This window comes from Sarcophilus harrisii, chromosome 3, assembly GCF_902635505.1.
Source record: "Sarcophilus harrisii chromosome 3, mSarHar1.11, whole genome shotgun sequence".
NCBI lineage: Eukaryota > Metazoa > Chordata > Mammalia > Dasyuromorphia > Dasyuridae > Sarcophilus > Sarcophilus harrisii.
The window spans coordinates 494760503-494785081 of record NC_045428.1 but is presented as its reverse complement, the minus strand read 5'-3'; the positions used below and the strand labels follow the sequence as shown (position 1 = coordinate 494785081).

At 34.8% G+C, this 24579-nt stretch overlaps 1 protein-coding gene across 10 annotated transcripts in view; it reads left to right on the top strand.

Moving 5' to 3' along the window:
* The window catches only part of SIK3 (SIK family kinase 3), a 263061-nt gene that overhangs the window by 131762 nt on the left and 106720 nt on the right, over nt 1–24579 (top strand). For 9 of the 10 annotated variants that reach the window (XR_004233220.1, XR_004233221.1, XM_031961307.1 and 6 more), the window contains exons 2-3: nt 3400–3516; nt 10628–10691. Coding sequence is in view for 8 of the 10 variants with exons in the window: in XM_031961307.1 (XP_031817167.1) it covers nt 3400–3516; nt 10628–10691 (181 nt within the window). In the remaining 2 variants the exon portion in view is untranslated. Of the gene's footprint in view, nt 1–3399; nt 3517–6867; nt 6961–10627; nt 10692–24579 lie in introns of those variants that run through there. The other variant, XM_023499436.2, reaches the window with a different exon arrangement.

Below are 24579 nucleotides of genomic sequence, written 5' to 3'. Positions count from 1 at the left end.
GTGAGACACAGGTGAACATTGTACACTTTGAAGCAGATGTCATGGGGTGGATTACTCCGTGTGGATTACTCAGTGTGTCTAGTTAGGTGGCAACTATTTTCCTTTTTGGGTATACGCTAACTCCATCAATTCTGAGCTTCTGGTTGAGAAGTTGGCTGGGTAGTGCCTCTGACCCAAAGGTTAGCCTCTTCCCCTGAGCATTTTTTTGCCTGAGCTGGAGCTTATTCTATAAAGGACACACGGAATTATCCCTAAAGGTCCAATGATATATCATCTGTGTTCTCTACGTTGTGCCGATGTTACTCTGCCACCAAGTCCATTTTGCTTTTAGGGTCTTCCTAAAGAATACTAAATCTATAGTGATTGAGGGACTAATAGAAGCATATCCCATGGACCTGTATGTGCCAAAATGTTTGTGGCAGCCCTGTTTGTAGTGGCTAGAAACTGGAAAATGAATGGATGCCCCTCAATTGGAGAATGGTTGGGTAAATTGTGGTATATGAATGTTATGGAATATTATTGTTCTGTAAGAAGTGACCAGCAGGATGAATACAGAGAGGCTTGGAGAGACTTAGATGAAATGATGCTGAATGAAATGAGCAGAACCAGGAGATCATTATATACATCAACAACGATACTGTATGAAGATGTATTCTGATGGAAGTGTATTTCTTCAACAAAGAGACCTAATTCAGTTTCAATTGATCAATGATGGACAGAAGCAGCTATACCCAAAGAAAAAAACACCGGGAAATGAATGTAAACTGTTTGCATTTTTGTTTTTCTTCCCGGGTTATTTTTACCTTCTGAATCCAATTCTCCCTGTGTAACAAGAGAACTGTTCGGTTCTGCACACATATATTGTATCTAGGATATACTACGACATATTCAACATATATAGGACTGCTTGCCATCTAGGGGAGGGGGTGGAGGGTGGGAGGGAAAAATCGGAACAGAAGTGAGTGCAAGGGATAATGTTGTAAAAAAAATTACCCTGGCAATGGTTATGTCAATAAAAAGTTATTATTATAATAAAAAAGAAGAAGAAGAAGAAGCATATCCCATGGATCCTGACCCTTTCTTTCTCTATGCCTCTCCTGCTGTCCTTGTAGCCCACTTGCTTGCCCCACAGGAGTATAGCAGTGAGGCTCTTGTCCAATTATTCATTTTTTCTTTTTTAAAATTTATTATTTATTTTTAAGAATTCAAAACATTTTTGAACCCTAAATTCTCCCCTTACATGGGAAACTATGCAAAGTATTTCCATATTAGCATTGTTATAAGTAAAAGCAAGAAAAAATAAAGTCAGAAAAGAAAAATAGAGTCAGAAAATTATACTTCAGTTTGCTCTCACAGTCTATCAGTTTTCACTCCGGAGATGGATAGCCATTTTCAGTATGCCTTGGATCATCGTATTGATCAAAGTAGCTAAGTCTTTCACAGTTAAGCTCATTATAACATTGCTATTACTGTATACAATCATCTCCCTATTTTGCTCACTTTACTTTATATCAACTTATATAGGTATTTTCAGGTTCTTCTGAGGATACACCTCCCCAACCCCCATTACTTACAGCAGAGTAGTGTTCCATCATGAATATATAAGTTGTTCAGCCATTCCTTAATTGATGAGAATCTCCTCAGTTTCCAATATTTGCTACAAAAAAATGATAGCTATTTAAATTTTTGTACAGATCCTTTAACTCTTTGAGTTATAGACTTAGTAGTAGTGGTGCTTAGTAAAAGGATATCCTTAGTTTTATATCCCTTTGGGCATAATTTGTGATATCTTTTTAGCAAAATATAGTTTCCCTGATTATCTTTTAATTAGGTCTGTTTTTGCTTTAATTTTATCTGAGATCATGTTTCGTGCCCTTGTCTTAATCCAATTATTCTTAAATTTTTTTATCCCAATCTGTTTTTCAGGTCATTTGTTTTGACTATGTTTGACTATGAGATATTATACATTTTCTCCTATTTCATAATCTTTTGATTTGTTTTTAATATTTCTTTTTGCCTTATGGAATCAAGAGCTTCTTGGTTCAAATTTTCAGGAAGTTGGCTACTAAAGCCGGGTTTTATTACTATACTCTTATGACAAGCTGTTACTTTTCCAATTCTTTCTTCACAGCTCTCATTTCTTTAAAAAAAATTTTTTTTCTTTTACAGTATTCACATAATTTATTTTAAAAAAATTTAAAACTCTTTTAGAAATTCTTGCTTCATCTCTTCCAGGAATTCTTGTTAAATTTGTGTTCAAGTTGTGCTTTCTTTGAGGTTTGCTTGTAGATATTTTGTGCCTTAAGTATCCCTTTTATTAAATAGCTTCCTCCCTCCCTTCCTTCCTTCCTTCTTCCCTCCCTCCCTCCCTCCTTTCCTTCCTTCCTTCCTTCCTTCCTTCTTTTTTTCCCTCATTCTTTCATCCTACTTCCTGACTTAAGGCTTGATATTGGACCAAGCTCTTTCCACTTTTGGAGGGAATGTCTAGATTAGTCTTTCTACTGCTTTCTTGGCATAGAGTGCTGTTTTGCTCCAGGGTCCCAGTGGCAGCTCAGTTTTTGTATCTGCAGGCTTACAGTATTTTCAGAACAGTCTGATCCAGGGCAAAGTCTGATCATTGTTACCCTAATCTGAGCTCTGCAAGTTCCTGAGCTGCATTTGTGTCTCAGCAATAATATACTGCTGCTGGATGAAGCCCCTATCAGCTAAACCAGTTGGAAAGATCTGCTGGTTCAGAGGGACCAGAATTGTAGACTTCGTTTTAATCTGGGATTCCTGCTCTCTATATTCCTCTGTTTCTAGAGTCAGAGCCACACAGCTGTTGCTTGCTTCAGAACATGCTCCTTCCTTGATGCACAAAGTAGAACTTGAGTTCTCTCCCTATCTGGTATTGCCACTTCAGGTTCCTTTCTCCCTTAATCTGTATGAGCTGAGAGTGAGTGACTGAGCTGTTAAGTGTGCCCCTGTTTCTGTCCTCTAAAAAGCTCTGACCCAGTCTATGTTGGATCTAGGCTCTCTTCTTGTCCTGGTTCACAGCTTCTGCCTGACTTGGCCTTCTCTTTACGATTCTAAATAACCCCTCTGTCCTCAATTCCACTGACCCAGTGCCAGACCCTCTGACCATACCCAGCGCCAGTGTCCGCAGACCTTTTTAGCTGTCTTCTTGTGCTCGCTAGGACTGGAAAAAGGGATGATTCACTGCAACATTTTATGGGATTTTCTCAGGATTCAATTTGGAACTTTTTGTCAATCTATTTGAGATAGTGGAGGTCGGGAAGTGGGAGCTCACTGAACCTCTTTATGCTCCTATCCCAACTTGGTTCTGCTACTAAATAAACTACTTTTAATAATGCTGCAAGAGTAAAAAAATTTTTTCCTGTGTGTGTGTTTTTTTTAAAGGTTGCTATAAAGATCATAGATAAAACCCAGCTGGATGAAGAAAACCTCAAGAAGATTTTCCGAGAAGTTCAGATTATGAAGATGCTCTGTCACCCACATATCATCAGGCTCTACCAGGTACAATCACGGTGATTTTCCTCAAAACTCCAAGCAGAGTCACCTCATACTGCTGCCACTTTAGAAGAAGGACCGGGGGGTGAGGGGAAGAGGATGGGGATGACAGATAGCATAGACATTTTGGAGCATTCTTCTAGAAGTGGTGGGAGGACTAAATGAGATCATATTTGTGAATTATTTAGCAAAGTGCTCGTCACAGAGTAGCCATTACATAAATGCTAGCTGCTATTCTCATTATGAACACTTATTACGAACATTTGCTTCTTTATGTTGTTCTTTTATTTTTTTTTTCAGTTATGTCAGACTCTTTGTGACCCCATTTAGAGTTTTCTATGTAAAAAGATACTGGAATGGTTTGCCGTTTTCTTCTCTAGTCATTTGCTGCTACTTAGCCTTAAAAACCCAGGGTTGGCCCTAAACAAAATTTAAAAGCATATATCTTATACACTGTTAATTTAGGTGTAGAACAATACACTAACACCCCCTTCTTTCTCCTCAGATTTCTTAGTATCTCCCTTTGTTTCTTTGTCTTCAACCTGCCTGGTCCTTTCCTAATCATTTTGTTAAGTGTTTAAACTTGTATTTCCTTCTTAATATGATTTTCCCCTCCCAGTAAGAATTTGATAATTGCTCAGAATTTCATGAAAACCTGCACATCTTATTTTGGTCAAATAGTGCCTTGAGATTCTTTGAAAAGTCAGAGATCTTATGTATTCATCATTGTGTATTAGTGATCGTTATAGTTTGTTATTTTGTTACTTAACTTCCTGTTTACTCCTAACTTTTGAATTTCAAAGTTGCACTGAACCTCAGAGACCCCTCTAGTTCGACTGTCTTTGAGCAGGAATCTGTTGACAGTTAAACATTCATCTACAAACATGTAGGTTATATCATGTTAACTCATATAGTAAAGAAGCTTTTATTTATATCACAACAAAATCTCAATTTATGCAGTTTTCATTTTTGTTTTCATTTCTGCTCTGTGAGGTCAACATTAATTATTAAAATTAAACAGTCATTGGCTACTTTGCAATGTTATTTATCTTTGTTTGTGTCATTGTAGTGTATGCTTTCTCCTGTTAACCTTATTCTGCATCATTTCTCATGTATTGTTCTAAAAACTCCCCTGCTTTTGTTTTTAATACTTTTTATGTTATTTATTTATTTATTTTTAACATCACCAAAATTTTTCCTAGTTTTGATTCCTCTACCCTGACTAGGGAGCCATCCCATATTTTTTAAGAGAAAGAAAGAAAAAAGAAAAAAAAAGGAAAAAGAGGTCAAAAAAATTTAGCAAACAATGCATTGAAAGTGTCTGAACATATATCTGGCATATGATAAAAGAGTAGGATGAGGTATCTTTATTACTTTAATTTTTTCCAAGACTTGAAGAAACTATTCATGAGCTCCTTCCCACTCAATGGCACAGAATCTTTGACCTGGTTTTTTTTTTTTTTTTTTTTTAACCTGACCTAGACTGGTTCCTCAATCTTTAGTTGCGACACCTTCTTCCCAGGGGCTTACCCTATCACAGATAGTTCTAACACATAGTCAACTTTATGCCTACTCAAATCCTCAACTCCCAAGTTCAAGAATTCTACCAGCCTCATTCTCTCTAGGATTATTCATGTGCATCATCACTCTTAATGTATGGACATTTTGGTAACTTTATTTACATAATTCTAAATTGCTTCCTGAAGTAGTTCCATTGACTCATAGCTCCAACAGAAATATACTAGTGTGCCTATAGAATTGATTATTTGTACCCTTTGTCACCTTTTCCTGTTTGCTGAGTGAAGTAAAACCTTATAGTAACAATAATAATGATTATGATAACAACAACAATATCTAACATTTGCATGGCACTTCCTCTTAGCCAGGCACCATGCTAAGAACTTTCAAACATTAGCTCATTTGGTTCTCAGGGCTACACTGGGAGACTGAAGCTACTGTTTTCCCCCATCTTGCTTTCTCCCCCATTCCATTTATACTTGAAACTGAGGCACTTGGACTTTTTAAGTGACTTGCCCAGAATCACACAATTTTAAGTTGCTGAGACTGAATTTGAACTCGGGCTTCCCGATTACAGGGATGGTGCGCTATGCACTGTACATACTTATTAGTTATTTGGAGTAGGTTTTCCAAATGTCCTTTTGAGAATTGTTGCATCCTCTGACCTCCCCTCCTCTCCTCTCCCCCCCCCCCGCCCCCCAAACTTGTACATTTGGGTCTTTTTCCTTTGATGTCTTTGGGATATAGATCTAGTAGTGGTATTGGGCCAAAGGTTATGCACAGTATTGTAGCTCTTTGGATCTAATTCTAAATTGTTCTAAGAAGTACATTCTTAACCAAACAAGGAATAAAAGCAATTAGGAAACATAAAATATGTAAGATTGACTACATGAAACTGAATACTTATTATACAAACAAAATTAATGCTTCTGTATAAGAAGTGATCAAATAAAAAAAGGCTTTTTCATTAGATTTCTCAGATAAGGGTTGATTGAGTATTAAAGATATATAGACAGTGAACAGATATATACATATACATACATAGGTACATGTGTTTGTGTAAAACAGTTTTTTCACAAACAAAATTAATGCACCTAGGTAAGAAGCAAAGTGATGAAATAAGGAAAATAATTTGCATAAAATTTTTCAGATAAGTGCTGAGTATCCAAGATAAATAGAACAGATATATGCATTTATATATGTATGTATATGTAATCTTGTTCTCTTCAAGAATAAGGAAAACCAGCCAACCAACCAACCATATGTAATCTCGCTCCCCCAACATATGCTAGGTTTTAGTTGATGTTTAATATTAAATATATACATATATAAGTATAAGCATATATATAATATATACAGATATAAACATGTATAAACACATATATATGTGCACATCTATGAACAAGTAATTCTCAAAGAATGATTGTTAGTTTATAAATGAAAGAATATTTCAAGTCATTAATAAGAAAAGAAATGCAAAGAAAGAGTACCAAAAAACATACAACCTCATATCCAGCAAAGATAACAAAAGATAGGAATAGGTAATGTTTGAGCCATTGCGGAGAAATGGCTTTCTTTAAAAGCCATTTTTGGCCTTGCTATGAATCAGTATTGCCATTTTGGACAGCATTTTAGAATTATGGAAATAAAGTGGCTAAATTGCTCATAACTTTTGACTCAGAGATTTCACTACTAGATTTATACTCTGAAAAAGTCATAAGAAGTTTCCTGTAGACCAAAATATTTATATTACCCTTTTTTTTTTTGGAATAGCAGACAAATGAATGGATACAAAATAGATACCCATCAATTGGAGAATGTCTAAACATATGGTGGCACATGAATATAACAATATTACTGTACTTTCAAAAGTAAGAAACATGTTGAATACAGAGAAGCATGGAAAATTTACATCATCTGATGCAGAATGTAGTAAGTAAAGCCAGGGAAATAACATGTATAGTGACTACAACAATGTAAATGGAAAGAACATCCATAAAACATTCAAAAGTTAATGATGTAAAATTATTAAGAGCAAATATGGGCCCAAAGAAGAGAAATGAGAAGTTTTCTTCCCCCATTCCTTTGCAGAAGTAGACTCTTGGTTGGGTTTAGGAATTTTTAAAATCTGCTTTTGTTTTCTTTAAAAATACATTGTTTGTAATAGGGGATAACTCTGCAGTAGAACAGAAAGTTGCAGCAAAACTGGGGGAAATTTTAGGTGATGGAAAAAACAAGATTTCAATATTAAAATAATTAGAAGAAAAGCATATCATATATCTTCATAATTCCTCATATGTTTCCTTCCTTATAATGCAATAATGTTCCTTTCCATTCATAAATCATTCCCAAATGATTTACTTTTTTCAGCCATTTCCTAATTGAAGGGCTCTCTCCTACTCTTGCTATTTCCTCTATTTCCCATTCCTTTTTTTTTGGGGGGGGGGTAATAGTAGCAAGGATTTCATAGTGATTTGTAGAGAGGGTATGTTGTTTGTCACTTCCTGACTCTTAAGCTGGGTTGCTCATGATCAGTTTATTCAGTCATTTTTCAATCATGTCCTATTCTTCATGACCCACTTGGTTTTCTTGGCAAAGACACTGGTGTGATTTAGCCATTTCCTTCTCCAGGTTATCTTACAGATGAGAAGAAAGTAAAGAGATACCAAGAAAACATTTTATAAGATGTTTCCTTGGTAGCTTTACTTTCTGGGTCAAACTGTAAGTAGCAGAGCCAAAATCAAATGCTGTCTTATTATTTCAAATCCAGTACTGTTTCCACTGTAGTATATTGCCTCTCCAGGGTTCAAATCCCAGTCTTATTTACTAGACATTTTTCTCTTTTTAAAATAAACCATTAAGGTTTCCTCTGGCTCTAAAATTCTATGATTCCATGTCGTGGTGTTAATGACAACAAGTTACATTGTCTGCTTGGCTCCTTTAGGTCTTTATTTGAATCCTTATTTTAACAAGTGGATACACTATCTCAACTCAATTTAGTCCCCTCACTCCCACCTCACCCCTTGGAGGCAATTGGGGTTAAGTGACTTGCCCAGGGTCACACAGCTAGTAAGTGTTACGTGTCTGAGGTCAAATTTGAACTCATATCTTCCTGACTTCAGGCCTGGTTCTCTATCCACTGCTGCCCCTCAACTCAATTTAGTAATTCTAATGACAGAAATTTCAGACCATGTGGAGGATAAAATGTGATCATTGGACTTCAGAAAACACTTTTGAAATCTCAGACTTTACATTATAAAGGCAAATATGTATTCTGCCTGAATAGGGAGCTTGATGTTTTTGTTAAGTTTGTTGTTACCAGTCAGTCATGTCCAACTCTTCATAATCCCATTGGGAATTTTCTTGGCAAAGATACTGGAGTGGTTTTCCATTCCCGTCTTTATTTTACTGAAGAAGAAACTGAGGCAAACAGGGTTAAATGACTTGCCCGGAATCATATGATTAGTGTCTGATGATGAATTTGAATTTAGAAAGATGAATTCTCTAGACTACAGGTCTAGCAGTCTATCTACTGCACTACCCAGTTGCCCCTCGGGAATAAGGAACAGCCCTGCTTTAAAAGTCTGTATGTCAGAACATCCTTCCTTAGTAATAAGGAATTGGACCCCTTTCCCCACTGTGTTCCCCTCCCCCTCCCAGCCCCAACCTGGAGCTCTCGCTCTTAGTTAAAATGAGTAGTTTTGTCATTATTATCCTTTAATACTTGCTTGTTACTGGTCCGGGCATGTGGATGAAGGAAATGTTTTAAGACTTAAGTAAATTTAGGGCACAATGCTCAAACTTTAAAGAAAGGCCATGTTTTAATAGCATGTGTTGTTAAGGCTTCAATATAGAAGGCTTCTTATGAGGATTAATCCCTACAAAGGGAAATGGATTATGTTTGCAGGAATTGGCCTGTTAAAATTGGTCAGGTTAAATTATGCTTGTCCCCACCCATGCTTTGCCCTAGAAGTAAATCCCACTCTTGAGTCTTTGCTCATCTGGTGCCTTCTGAAGAACTTTTTCTAAACTTTCGAAGGACCCATTTTTGTCTCTCTTTTTTAAAACTGACACACCATGGATACTTTTTGAGTTTATTTAAAAAAAAACACAAACAAACCAAAACCCAAAAAACTAAACTATCCTTTTGTTCTTAATACAGCCTCTTCTTTTGATCTTTCTTGAGAAATTGATTTAAGTAGGTCAGCCTTATATCTGAATTGTAAAAGCTTTCCACCTTGCCCACAATTTTACCAGTTCACCAAATTTTCAAACATAAACCATATTTCTAACTCTTACATATAATATTAGTAACATTCTCACATCCCTCTATCTTTGGGAAGCTTTCATTTTATCTCCTCTGGCAGTTGCCATTGTATTGGCAAGTTCCTTAGTATTCAAAGAAAAATGGGACCACCATAGCCACCAGTGGTAAAGGACCTTGCAATCAAACTATTTCGACTTAAAATTTAAAAAGGATCTCCTCTCCTGTGTATCTGAGAAGTGGTCTTACAACTTTTAGTGGCAGACCTTTGTATAGATTTAATCATTAGTTTTTCCTTATATCAAGCCTAAACCTGCCTTTTTTTTTTTTTTTTTTTTTTTTTTAAACTTCCATTTAAACTCCTCCTTTTGGGACTGAGCATAACATGTCTAACACTTCACATAGTAGCCCTTCAAGTAGGTGAAGACCTATTATTATGTCCCTATTAAGATTTCTCCTCAGCATTCCCAGGTCTTAGTGGCTTGAAAAGCCAATTTCCTGGTTTTCATTGTCTGGGATATTCTTCCAGCTATCTTCCTTAAAATGTGACACCCAGACCTGAATTCAGTTCTTCCATGTGTGATCTGACTATGGCATGGAATAAATAGGTCAGAACTTTCTCTCACCTGTCCGTTGCTGGATACTTGTCTCCCCTAAGGAAGCTTAACAGCCCAGTAATGCCTAGGCTGCTGGATCCCTACTGGCTTATGTACCAGGACTCACCACTTGGCTTCTTACAAAACTATGTGATAAGATACAGCTGAGGGAAAGGCATTTAAAAAACAGACCACTTTCAAGTACATATATCAGACTTACATAGAGGCTAATTTTTTTCTTAACTTATGCTGGGGGGTAAATTAATAGTTTGGACATAGTCATTTCCACTTGGAAAAGGCACAAAATTATAGTTCTTGGGTTTTTAAAAGTTTTTTTTTCTCTCTTCCTTTCAGCATTTCTAAGATTTGAGTGATTGATGTTGGATAGGAACTTTCAGCTTTGCTTCTTGGCAGGTTCTGTGTTTCTCAATTCTCTGGAGTTTGAGAAGAAATAAAAACATTGGTGGGAACATGGGTGAGAGAGACTGTCTCTCTCAATTAGTAAGTTTCCTACACTTAAGATTTTTGAGGAATGAAGCTCTGTCCCCCATCTCATCCCCACTCCCTGCTTCTAACCAGTATATTTATATCTCTGGAAAAAAGATGGGTATTTTAAATTTCTTGCAAATAGTAATGGATGTCAGCCTTTCACGTGGCTAAAGAGGAATCATTAGGTTGCTTTTCTGTCATACCATCTTATCAAATGTGTCATTGTTCATTTTCTTACTTTTGCACCCAGGTTATGGAAACAGAGCGGATGATTTATTTGGTGACAGAATATGCTAGTGGAGGAGAAATATTTGGTAAGTGTCTTCATTATATTTTTTGATTAAAAATTGTATTGAACAAAAAACTTTAATATTCACTGCCTTTGTCCATTTCATGCAGGTGTCACTCAACACTGCCCTTCTGGGCTATAAAATATTTTTGATTCAACCTGAAAAATTTAGGTCCTTCCTTCAGCCAGTGTTTGATAATCTGGGTTAAGACCATCCCAAACTGAATGCACATTTCATCAGGCTGCTCAGAGCCCTTCCTACTGACATGTGCCCACGTGCATGTGCGTGTGAGTGCCTGCCTAGGCTGGGGTGGAGGAGAGAGGGGTAGAAAGACAAGAGGCTGAAGGAGAAAATATATGAATGAGAATGAGAAACTGAAGTAGTCAAACTCAGAAACATTTAGCTATGTTACATTCAAACATAAAGCCATATTCTGTACCATGTGTTCACAGTTTTCCTTGACTTCTGTTAATTTTCAGAATTTTTTTCCCCTTTAGCAACTGTTTTCCTTCCTCACAATGAGGCTTTCCCCAGTTATTTCAGTGACACTGTCACAAAGGGATGTTGTGCACTACTAGCTCAGAAATAAACAGGAGGTTGTGATAGTTACAGGAAAGTCTGGGTTTTTGAGGAGAAAGCTGTGACTAACAAATATTTTTAACACCAGTATTAAGGAGTAAAGGTGAAACGAACAAAACTAAATTGGTATAAATATTTTTTCTTTTTGGTACATTCTTGGAAAAAATATTTTTTGTTTTTGTATATTGAACTGAAAACTTTTATTTTAGAAAATTTTTGTTTGAATACAGATACAGGAATATATTTCTGTTAGTTTATAGATCTCAGTAGCTTACCAGTTAAAACTACTTTAAGTGAGGTGAATTTGAAAGGGGTTTTTTCCTTATTAGTAGCTGTAGCTGATCATATGTGGCAGCATGGATTCTTAATTGTTTACATTTTCTCATTATTATCCTCCAGAGAAAAAAGCATTCTTTTGGTGAGGTTTTAATTGTTCTCCTCATTATACCTTCTGTTGTATATCAATGAGAAAACAGTTGAATACTTCAAGACCTACCCAGATAGGAACAGTATCATTACCTGTTTTGCTCTTCTGACTTTTGAGATCACTAGGAAAGGAAATTCTTTTCGATGTTATCATTTTGTACTTAGACTTTTGATTAATGTCTTCTAGATCTTATCATCTCTTTGTCAGGAGATAGATAGCATGCTTCCTCATCATTTGTCTTCTAAAATTATGGTTGCTCATTGTGTTGATTGGAGTTTCAAATTTTTTAGTTTTTGTCTTCACAATGCCATTGTTATTATATAAATTGTTCACCTGGTTTTGTTCATTTAACTTTTTTCATACAAGTCTTCTTTTTCCTGTGGTACAATAATTTCCAGTTTTTGTCTCCATGAAAGAACTGCTATATAGGTTCTTTTTTCTTTTTTTCCTTGACCTCTTTGGGATAATGGTATAGTTGTGTTAAAGGGTATTCACAATTTGTAGCTTTTTGGACAAAGTTTCAAATTGCTTTCTAGAATAGCTAGAGTCCATTAATGTTCCTGTCTTCCTTATAGCTTCTCCAATATTTTTCATCTTTCTTTTTTGTCAACTTTGCCAATCTGATAGTTCTGATGATGAACCTCATTTGCTTTAATTTTAATTTCTCTAATTACAGATTTGGAAGATTTTTTTTCATATTTGTTGATAGTTTGAATTTCTTGTTTAGTAAACCATTTGTTCATATCTTTGACCATTTATGTTTGGGAATGTCAGAGCTTTTATTATCATTTTCAAAATAAAGCAAAATACATTTTAATAGTCTTTTAATAAAGGATGCAGTTTATGTGTTTATTAGGCTTATATGCCAACTTTGTTCCATAGATTAGATTTTTAAAAGTAGTTTTGATGACTACTATAAAATTCTTACTACTAGTTAAGCACAATGATTGCTGGGATCATGAAATTAATTTTATTTCCCATTTAGTTATCAGTTATACATTATGTGATTGGTTTTGAGAGCTAACTAGAAGTATTTAACAGTAATCTATAGAAATATTTTCAAATTTTCAATTTTTAATTCAATATTATAAAAGCAAAATTTAACCTTGTTTTAGGAGAATATCATTAATAACACTTTTCATTTATTGTACTCTAGTCCTCCTTTGTTGCTACAACATGGCATGAGTTCTTCTTTTTGTTTTTAATAATTATAACTTTTTGTTGACAGAACCCATGCCTGGGTAATTTTTTACAACATTATCCCTTGCACTCACTTCTGTTCCGACTTTTCCCTTCCTTCCCTCCACCCCCTCCCCCAGATCGCAAGCAGTGTTATACATGTTAAATATGTCACAATATTTCCTAGATACAATATATGTGTGCAGAACCGAATAATTCTCTTGTTGCACTGGAAGAATTGGATTCAGAAGGTAAAAATAATCCATAAAGAAAAACAAAAATGCAAACAGTTTACATTCATTTCCCAGTGTTCTTTCTTTGGGTGTACCTGCTTCTGTCCATCATTGATCAATTGAAACTGAGTTAGATCTTGTCTTTGTCAAAGAAATCCACTTCCATCAGATTACATCCTCATACAGTATCGTTGTTGAGGTATATAATCATCTCCTGGTTCTGCTCATTTCACTCAGCATCAGTTCATGTAGGTCTCGCCAATCCTCTCTGTATTCATCCTGCTGGTCATTTCTTACAGAACAATAATATTCCATAACATTCATATACCACAATTTACCCAACCATTCTCCAATTGAGGGGCATCCATTCATTTTCCAGTTTCTGGCCACTACAAACAGGGCGCCACAAACATTTTGGCACATACTGGTCCCTTTCCCTTCTTTAGTGTCTCTTTGGGGTATAAGTCATGACATGAGTTCTTGAAGGTTGTATCAACATTGAAGAGTTTCTGGTAGATTCTACCAATTGGTAATGACTTTGAATATGGGCCCTGTGATTGATAAAATTCATGTTTTTACTACAGATAGAAAAGTGAGGACAATACTTGCTCTCAAAGAGCTCACATTTTAATTCAGAGAGAAAATGAAAAGAATAGGGTTAACCTTCATGGTAGATATAAAAGCCATATGATAGGGTCTAGCAGGCAGAAACTGCGGGATTAAAAGGCACCATGGATGTTGGTGAATGATGATAGGGAAGATAATCCCAGAACATTGCCGATTGGGAGCCAAGGTGGTGATTCCAAGGGTTGGGGTGTCTCTGATGGTAGTGAGGATGAGGAGAGTCAGCAGTCAGGTGAGAAGAGACATATGGTAAACACATGATAAGAACTGAGGTCAGTTTGGGCTAGAGAAGGAAGTGCAAAGTTCTTGAGCAGCAGTCACCAAGCTGGTTAAAGGTCGGCTATTATTTTTGGCCACAGCAACTTGCAAGGACAGCTTACTAAATCATAAACAGATTGTGTTATGTATAATTGACAGGGAGGAGGATACAGCTAAACTAAATTACAAATCCTTGAAAGTACTGAAAAACTATTTATTTTACATAAATAATAAAATAAAAATATACAGTTCTTTTTATTCAAGAGCTTATCAGCTTTTTTAACTGATGGGAGATTGGGAAAAGGGGAATTGGAAAAAACAGTTGGATCTGTGATTTAATTGGCAAATGGAGTTCCCAGTTGAAGAAATTTCCTTTACTAATTTAGTTCTGCCCTAAATGTGGTGGTGGTGTTTTTGCTGAGGCAGTTGGGGTTAAGTGACTTGCCCAGGGTCACACAGCTGGGAAGTGTTAAGTGTCTGAGGCTAGATTTGAACTCAGGTCCTCCTGACAGAACCGGTGCTCTATGTGCTGCACCATCAAGCTACCTTCTAAATGTGTTTTTTAACTCACAGAGAAAGTTTCATAGGACTAGTTTAGCCATTCTGTAGAACAATGTGGAACCAAATACATAGGGTTATAAAACTGTGTATACCATTTGACCCAGGAATACCACTGCCAAGTTTTTATCCCAGAGAGATCATAAAAAAGATCAAGATAAAGATAAAGGTAAAATGTTCAAAAGTATGCATCACAGCTCTTTTTGTGGTAGCTAAGAATTAAAAATTGAAAGGATGCCCATCAGTTGGGAGAATGACTGTACAAGTTGTGTTATATGATTGTGATGCAATATTTTTATGCTGTAAGAAATAATGAGGGGATTGGTTTCAGGACAACATGCTTAATGTGGAAATGTTTTTCATCATTTTATATATATTATTTGCCTTCTCAATGAGTAGGGGAAAGATAAGAAAGAGGGAAAAAAATGTAGAACTCAAAATTTAAAGAAAGAGTGTTTTTAAAAAAATAGGGTGCTGAAAAATTTAATGGTTCAGGCTCATCCAGCCAGAGACAGCACTCCTTACTATGAGACTACTATGAGTCTCTGTTCACTAAAATGCGCTGCTTCTTACATCTGAATTAGGAGGTTGACATCTCATACACATGCCAATAGAGAGCAACCTATCCAGATGTTAATATGAATCTATGTGCTAAAGGATTCTAGAGAGTGATTAGATAGAGGGGTAGTTATAAATTCTTACTTATGTTTTAAGATCACAGGATTATTGAGAAAATTGAAGAGGAGGATATTTTAGGTGTGGAATGGCATGTGCAGAGTTATAAGTATAGAAATGAGCAAGTTGAATATGAAACAAAGGAAATTAGAAGCATAAAATAGCGCTTATAGTACTGCCCTTTTTTTGAACCAAATTTATGATGTCATGAGAATAGGGAATTCCTCATAAAGAATTCTTGACCAATTCTGATCTGCACTTATTTTGGAAAATACTGGTCCCGTCACTCCTCAACCTCTTTCCTATACTTATTTATAAGGTTGATTTTTTTTTTTTAGCCCAAATATAGAAATAACATTTCTCTTCATTAAAATTCACCTTTTTAGGGTCTTCCTATCATTCTGGCTTGTCAGAGATATTTTGTGATTGAACTTTTTCTTCTGTGTTAGCAATCCCTTCATGTTTTGTCATCTATAAATTTGACAAAACATGCTATTTATTCCCTTTTTCTATATCATTGTTTTTTTTAGTAGCACTGGGCTAAGGACAGATTTAAGAGTCATCTCATTAGTGATATAATAAAAGTAATAGTAATATTTATAATAACTGATCCATAGAACTTGAGTATTAATAAAGGCCATTCTCAAATGAGTCTCAAAGAATGCTCAAATAATTAAAAACATTTGTATTTTGCCCAATTTACAGATCTCACTCCAAATTGACGTTGATTTGTTAATTTCAGCTTTTTGGGTCCAGTTGTTCAACTACTTCTAAATATACTTAACTACATGTTATCTGTCTATGTCTCTTCACTTTTTCCCATAAAGATATTGTGAAAGACTGTTAAATATGTTGTTGAAAGCTACATATAAAATGTTAGGAGGCAGAATTCCATGTGGAACGGAGCACATTACATTATTACATATGTAACCATAGTTAAAGCACCTGATCTCTCTACCTAAAATGGCAGAAGTTGGAATAGATGTTGAAATCCAAGGCTCTTCCCAGTCTACTCTGTCATCCTTTGATGATCTTTTGTCTACTCCATTGCCCCAGGTTGCTAGTAAACCTTCCCAGGCAAAAATTTTTATTAGCTTGGCTTGATTTGAGCTATATGTGATGAAGTTATAAAACTTTCATTGATCACTGCATCTCTTTCTAAGTGCTGGGATTTGCCAGGAAAAAAAAGTTGCTTATTAGGCTATCAGTTGCACTCAAACTCTTGTAAACCAGGGTATTTACCCTACCCAAGTCCTGTAACACATTTTCCATTCTCCATTGTCTTTCATTGGATCAGCAATCTCCTTTTCCAATTTCTTTCTTTCTTTCTTTCTTTTTTTTCTTTTTTAATCCCAGCATATAGTTTATTTTGGCCTAAACACTGAACTTATTGAGCACAGCTCACTCCAAACATTTTGTTACTTTATCTTGGATTTCTATTTTCTATGATCAATTAAAATTGTTTTTTTGGGTCCATTTTTCCTTGCCAGAAAATAAAAAGGGTAGTAAGAAATAAGTAGTTCAGACTTTCTCCTTCTCTCCTCTTCCTGAGACAACCATTATCCTCTGTACCTTGAATTTGTGTCCCATTTTAAAAATTTTTGATCCATTTCTTATCATCAGTTAAGTTTATAAAATCTTTTTTCCCTTTTAACATTCATTTCCAGTCTCAGTTTGCTGACTTTTAACACTCCTGACATAATTCATATTTTACTTTCTCCCCCATAACATGTTCTTATTTTGCCTTGGGAAAAAAACCTATTTGTCTCAGTAATCATTTTGCATAAAAAGATGTTAAAAGTAGTGCACAGAGTTGAAAAATTTAGTTCAGTGGAATAATTTGTTAACAGAATATTCTATATTATCAAAGGCTGCATGGAAATGTGGGCATGTTAAATCATAAGTGAAAATGAAAAACTGATCAATTCATTTACCATTCAGCTAAAAACTTCCTTTATTCCCCCTAAATGAATATAAAAGAGAAAAAAATTGGGAAAAAATTATGTGCATGGCAGAACATGAGGATTCAGAATATGAAACAACATATTTACATTTCATGAAAATGTATATAATAAATACTACACATTTTCTTCAGAACTGTCCATCTTTACTTTTTTGTTTCTTTTGCTCTTTGCTGTGCATTTTTTTTATTATATTCTTTTTTTCCCTTTCCCTCACCTCCCCCAAGCAGGCTACAGGTAAGCACCGATATATTTATATATATACACACATATACGTATAGACAAATGTAGATATATATGTAGATATCTATAAACATATATACACACATATTCATATCTATCAATGTAAAATTGTACTACACTTGTTTATTCTGTTTTTCTGATGGTGGATAATATAATCCTTCTTAGGTCCAAGTCTTTCCATGTTTTTCTGAACTCACCAATTCATTATTTCTTATACTACAGTAATATTTCAACCTTATACTATCTAATTATTTTAGATAGTCTAAAACAGTATTGATTAATATGACAGATATAGTATAGTTTCCCTATTTCTTCTCTTCTGATTGAATCTGTTTTAATTTTCTTTGTTTGAGATCAGTGATTCTGTAAGCTTTTTTTCCCTAATAAATTCTACTCCTGGTTGTTATTATTATCATTATGTTTATGTGTTATCTCTTGTTTCCTGTCCCCTATGATTCCTCTACTTTACTTCTACTCACTACTTTGTCTTGCTGCTGTTACTTAACCTACCTCTCTCTCCAAGGATCCGATCCTTCCTTATCCTCTCCCCACAACCTTTCCTCCTATTCTTTTCTATCCTCCTTATCCTATTCTCATTAATGTATACACCCTTCTAAACCTCACCTCTCTTATCCTATTCCCTCCTCCTCTATTTCTTAATAAATTTAGAAAACCTTAATACCCTTCCAGATATAGAGATAGATATGTGTGTGTATGTTTCCCTCTTCAACCCATTCCCTTTGTGAGTAGGGTTCCAGCACTACTAGTCCTTCCCATCTAATTTCTGTGAAAGTTCTTGCTTTCGTACTTTATTCAAATAACCTAATTACTCTTTTTTATCTTTTCCTACATGATTTTGTTTTTTAGAATCACATCATACTTAGCTCTAACCAATCTTTCTTTTAGACAACTCACTGATGACAATCTTAGACATTTAGTTTACCTTTCATGTATAAAGCATAAACAGTTTGTCCTTATTGAGGCCCTTAAAATTAATATTTGATGTTTATCTTGTATATCTTTGGGATTTTATATGTCAAATTTTCTATTAAGGTCAGGCCTTTATGCAACACAATCTTGAAAGTCTGACAATTCATTAAATGTCCATTTTTTTTTCCCAATCAGGATTATTTGACAGGTTCGTTATTTTTACCTGCAATCCTAGTTCTATATCTCTTTGATATATAGTATTTCAAGACTTATAACTGCTTTTATTGTAGCTGCTGCTAGATTTTGTGTGATTCTAATTGTGGCTCCATTATGTTTTAATTGTTTTGTCCTCATAGTTGTGTTCTCATAATATTTTTTCCTTAATCTTATGGTTTTGGAATTTAGCTATGATGTTCCTATAGGGTTTCCTCAGATCTCTTTCAGGTTCCTGTCAGAGAGGAGGGATTGATGGATTTTTTTATTTATTTCTGCTTTCCTCTCTTGTTCTAACACTTTGGGGACAATTGTCTTTAATTATTTCTTGTATTATTATAATCAGGATGCATTTTTTGGTTAGAGCTTTCCACTAATATTATGTTTTTTCTTTTTGATCTGTCATCCAAGTCTGTTGTTTTTCTTATAAAATATCTCACATTCTCTTCTGTTTTTTCATTCTTCATGTTTTGTTTTATTATTTCTTGGTTTCTTATAACTTTCCCTTTCCCAATTCTAGTTTTCAATGTATCATTTTCTTCCTTAAGACTCTTGATCTCCTTTTCTAGTTGGTTGACTTTAATGTAATCTTTTTTGTCTTAGATTGGGTTTGTTGTTGTTGTTTTTCTTAAGTCTCTCATTTGATTTCTAAAGTCTTTTGAACTGCTTCTGGGGCAGCTAGGTGGAATAGTGGATAGAGTACCAGCCCTGAAGTCAGGAGGACTTAAGTTCAAATCTGGCCTCAGACACTTAAAAAAAATTTTTTTTTATTATTATAGCTTTTTATTTATAAGATGTATGCATGGGTAATTTTTCATCATTGACTCTTGCAAAACCTTCTGTTCCAACTTTTCCCCTCCTTCCCCCACCCCCTCCCCTAAATGGCAGGTAGACCAATACATGTTAAATATGTTAAAGTATATATTAAATACAATATATGTATACATATCCATTCAGTTATTTTGCTGCACAAGAAAAATTGGACTTAGAAATAAGGTAAAATTAACCTGAGAAGGAAATAAAAAATGCAAGAGGATAAAAACAGAGGGAGTGGAAATGCTATGTTGTGGTTCACACTCATTTTCCAGACTTCTTCACTGGGTGTAGCTGGTTCTGTTTATTATTAAACAAATGGAACTGATTCGGTTCATCTCATTGTTGAAGAGAGCCATATTCATCAGAATTGATCATCGTATAGTATTGTTGTTGAAGTATATAATGATCTCCTGGTTCTGCTCATTTCTCTTAGCATCAGTTCATGTAAGTCTCTCCAGGCCTTTCTGAAATCATCCTGCTGGTCATTTCTTACAGAACAAAACATTCACATACCACACTTATTCAGCCATTCTCCAATTGAGGGGCATCCATTCATTTTCCAGTTTCTGGCCACTACAAAGAGACCTGCCCCAAACATTTTTGCACATGCAGGTCCCTTTCCCTTCTTTAAAATTTCTTTGGGATATAAGCCCAGTAGTAACACTGCTGGATCAAAGGGTATGCACAGTTTGATAACTTTTTGAGCATAGTTCCAAATTGTTCTCCAGAATGGCTGGATGTATTCATGATTCCACCAACAATGCATCAGTATCCCATTTTTTCTACATCCCCTCCAACATTACGCATTCTTTCCCTGTCATTCTAGCCAGTCTGACAGGTGTGTAGTGGTATCTCAGAGTTGTCTTAATTTGTATTTCTCTGATTAATAATGACTTGGAGCATCTTTTCATATGGCTAGAAATAGTTTCAATTTCTTTATCTGAGAATTGTCTGTTCATATCCTTTGACCATTTATCAATTGGAGAAGGACTTGATTTCTTATAAATTAGAATCAACTATATATTTTGGAAATGAGGCCTTTATCAGAACTTTTGACTGTAAAAATGTTTGCCCAGTTTATTGCTTCCTTAGTATTGTTTGTACAAAAGCTTTTTAATTTGATATAATCAAAATTATCTATTTTGTGATCAATAATGATCTCTAGTTCTTCTTTGGTCACAAATTCCTTCCTCCTCCACAAGTCTGAGAGGTAAACTCTCCTGTTCTTCTAATTTATTTATAATATCATTCTTTATGTCTAAATCATGAACCCATTTTGACCTTATCTTGATGTACCATGTTAAGTGTGGGTCAATGCCTAGTTTCTGCCACTCTAATTTCCAATTTTCCCAGCAGTTTTTGTCAAAAAGTGAATTCTTATCCCAAAAGCTGGTGTTTTGGGGTTTGTCAAACACTAGATTATTAAAGTTATTGACTATTTTGTCCTGTGAACCAAACCTATTCCGCTGATCAACTAGTCTATTTCTTAGTCAATACCAAATGGTTTTGGTAACCAACTGCTTTATAATATAGTTTTAGATCTGGTACAGCTATGGCCTCAGACACTTAACACTTCCTGGCTATGTGACCCTGGCAAGTCATTTAACCCCAACTGCCTCAGCAACAAAAAAAGTTCTTTTGAAAATTCTTTTTGTGCAGAAGACTATTTCGCATTACTTTTTGGAGTATGAGAAGCTTTTTTTTTTTTTTTTTTTTTTTGCTTGCTAATTTTTTTGAAAATTTATAACATATTGTTCGTGTAATCATCTCTAGTCCTGGGATATGGGGGATGGTGCCTCTGGCCTCAGGTCCTCCTTCCATTCTCCCCTCTGGTTTGGTGCTGGAAACCAAGGACTCCATTCTCATGTAAATTTCAGCAGCTGATGGTGTCCCTGCTGAAGCCTTGGTCTGGTTCCCTCTTGCCACAGCTTACTTAGCAGCACAGGTGGGCCCATCTTCCTCATCTGCATAGGTTCCTTCAATCTTCCCTCATTCAGAAGCCTGAAGGTTCTAGCAGCTGAAGGGAAGGCTCCTCTCAAGCTAGCTAATCCAGCTGTTTGAGAGAATTGGCCTGAAGGTGTTTACACTAAACTAGGACCAAACCTCAGTCCTGTTATCTTTCTTCAGATCTCTGCAGCTGTCCTAAGAGGACCATTGTTCTGCCCCAACTCTTATTTGTTTTTAACCTCTGTAAGTTCCCTCTGAGGCACAGTTTTATCTTGTTTGTGTGGAAAAGCTATAGAACTTGGAAATTTCTGACCTATTCTGCCAAGTTCCCAGAATCCTCTCCTTCATCTAATAACTTTCTTTCTTTCTTTTTTTTTTTTTTTTTTAATTTTAATAGCTTTTTATTTACAAGTTATATGCATGGGTAGTTTTACAGCATTGACAATTGCCAAACCTTTTGTTCCAATTTTTCCCCTCCTTCCCTCCACCCCCTCCCCTTGATGGCAGGATGACCAATACATGTTAAATATATTAAAGTATAAATTAAATACAAAATAAGTATATATGTCCAAACCATTATTTTTCAGCTAATAACTTTCAACTTCAACTTTAGGTTAGAATTCTTCTAAACATATACATCTTGAAGTTTTCAATTAGAAATTTGAGTCAGAAATCCTAGTATTTTATCAAAAGGATATTTCCTGAGTAGCAAGCAAACAGGAATACTAGCTAAAGTTTCTAATGTTATTATGAAGGGATTTGGAGTTTGATTAGTTATTTTCTGTTTTTGATTAATTATTAGACTTATTAGCATTTCAAATGTATTGTCTAATGCCAAGAACTGAGATTTCATTCCAGATGTACTATATGTCTCTGTTATTGTGGATTGAAGATGATTGCTGTAGTCTTTTCCTAAGGGTTAATTATCTATTTATCTATTTAGTTTTTTGGGAGGCATTTGGGTCTAAATGACTTGCCCAGGGTCACACAGCTAGTAAGTATCATGTGTCTGAGGTTGGGTTTGAATTTAGGTCTTCCTGACTTCAGGACTGGTACTCTATTCACTAAGGAATTAATTAACATTCATAGCCATTATAGAATAACTTTTCATCATTCATATAAAACCTACTGTGAATATTCATTAAAATTCTGCTTTCTTTCTGCCTTTTTTCCCTGTCCCCTGCATTTTTGAAAAATTTTTTCATAATTCATTTGCTCAATGTTTGAAATTATTTTCATACTTTTCCTTGTAATTTAATCAGTTTAAATGGACAAGCTATTCTGTATCTTAAGAGATGCAGAGATTCCAGGTTGTTATCATGATCTTTCTGCTAAATTTTCAATTCACAGAAATATCTATTTATCCTGTCAGCTACACAGTGACTTAAACCTGAAGGTACCAGGTAACATGCCTAAGACTGCTACATTATTAAGAGAGTACACACTCTTCAAAGTAGACACACTCACCAAAGGCTTGATGATGGTGATTTATTTTTTATTTTTTATTTTTTTTTTTGGTGGATGTCAAAGATTCTTTGGGGGGGAGGGGTTTCTTTGGTTAATTCATTTTCTCTATCCAAATGTTCATTCAGGAAAAAAGAAAACTATAAGAATGTCCTAGTCAAAAAATATTTGGTGAGCTATATATATATATATGGATTTTTGCATAATTCATATTTCATTATGTTTCGTGCAAGTTTGGCAACTTGAAAGTGTTTACTGTATTTAAGGTGATTTAAATTTATTCATGTGGCTTTTTTATAGGCTGAAAATAGGAGGAAAATGTAAAAATTTAGCTTTTCACTAAAAGGTACAAAAATTAGTAGTATGTAATTTTTTTTAATTAAAAGAATGTTCTTATAAGAACATTCTTATAAGTTATTAAGGCTTTTGGGAGGTGTTTTGGTTAATTCATTGATAAATTATTTTTAAAAGTCTAGTATTTTTCTCACTTGCCTGCCTTTCTTGTCTCTTATCCTGTGTTAGAGACTGTCATTAGCCAGCTGGCTGTTTCTCATGACTATTGAGGAAACCTACCATATTTCTGCTTCCATCAACAACTGTTACAAACCAGCTTTGAAAGCAAGTCCCAAAACTTGCCAACCCAAAATTTAAAAACAAGTTAACTTAAATTACACTGACACTGTAAGACAAGAAAATCAAAATAATCTAAATCTCAACCTTATTTGATCAATGATGTCTTTAATGTTACTTATTTGATGGCCATTAAATATAACATAAAGGAATCCTTAATGAAACTTTTTTCCTTATAGTCCTGTAATTTTGTAGCTTATGTCACAAAGAAGAGTAGGTTCTAAATATTTTCCTCTTTGATACCATTTAAGTTCTTAATCTACTTAGCTTCTACTCAGCTCAGTGTCTTATTTGCCATTTTATTTTTCTTATTATTAGCCCTTTTGAATTTCCTACTAAGTTATCAAAAACAGAAAGTTATTTCCCCATATAGTTCAATTAGAAAAAGGTATTGGTGGTAATGATCACTGCAGCAAATGTTCCTTCACTTAAAGATAGTGAAGAACTGATTTGCCTTGGAAACAAGAGGCAGAGTGAATTCCCTAAATCCTCTATTCATGTAAACTCACCTATTGCTTATCTTTATTATTTAAATATAGTGTTATTTATAGGGATTGATTTGTATGGAACAGAATATATTAGAGATATTCATGACCCACATTGCATATGTGTGGATTGACCTTGGAATTGAAGAAGTCACTGTTTTCAGAATCTATTTTGCTGTCTCAGTATTCAGAACTTTTAAAAACAGGAATAATTACAAACCAGACTGTGACTGGGAAGCATTAGAGTATTCGATGAAAGTATCTCAGAATCATATTCTACCTCATTTAGCATTTGTCTTATACTCAGAAAATATTATGGTTTTTGCCCAGCACATCTTTATCATCCAGTGCAAAGGCTGCAACAATTTAAGACCTAATAAGAAGTAGCTTACTTTGTTTTGATTTGAAATCAACTAAATTTCCTAGAAAATAGGAGGAAAAACAGTAAAACAATCTGCCTGTGTCTTAACAGAATTCATTGGTATAGAATCAGAGAAAACTTATATATTACAATGTCAGGGAAGTCAGAATATCATTTTTGCAAGGCTGTCTCTCCTCCCCCCTTTCTTCTGTGTTGTCTTCATAATTTTTCTGGGCCTATACTATCCTTGATAGTCTTTTTCTTTTTTCACTTAAAAGTTTTTTTTTTCCCCTTTACATGTAAAGATAGTTTTCTTTTTTAAAAAAGTT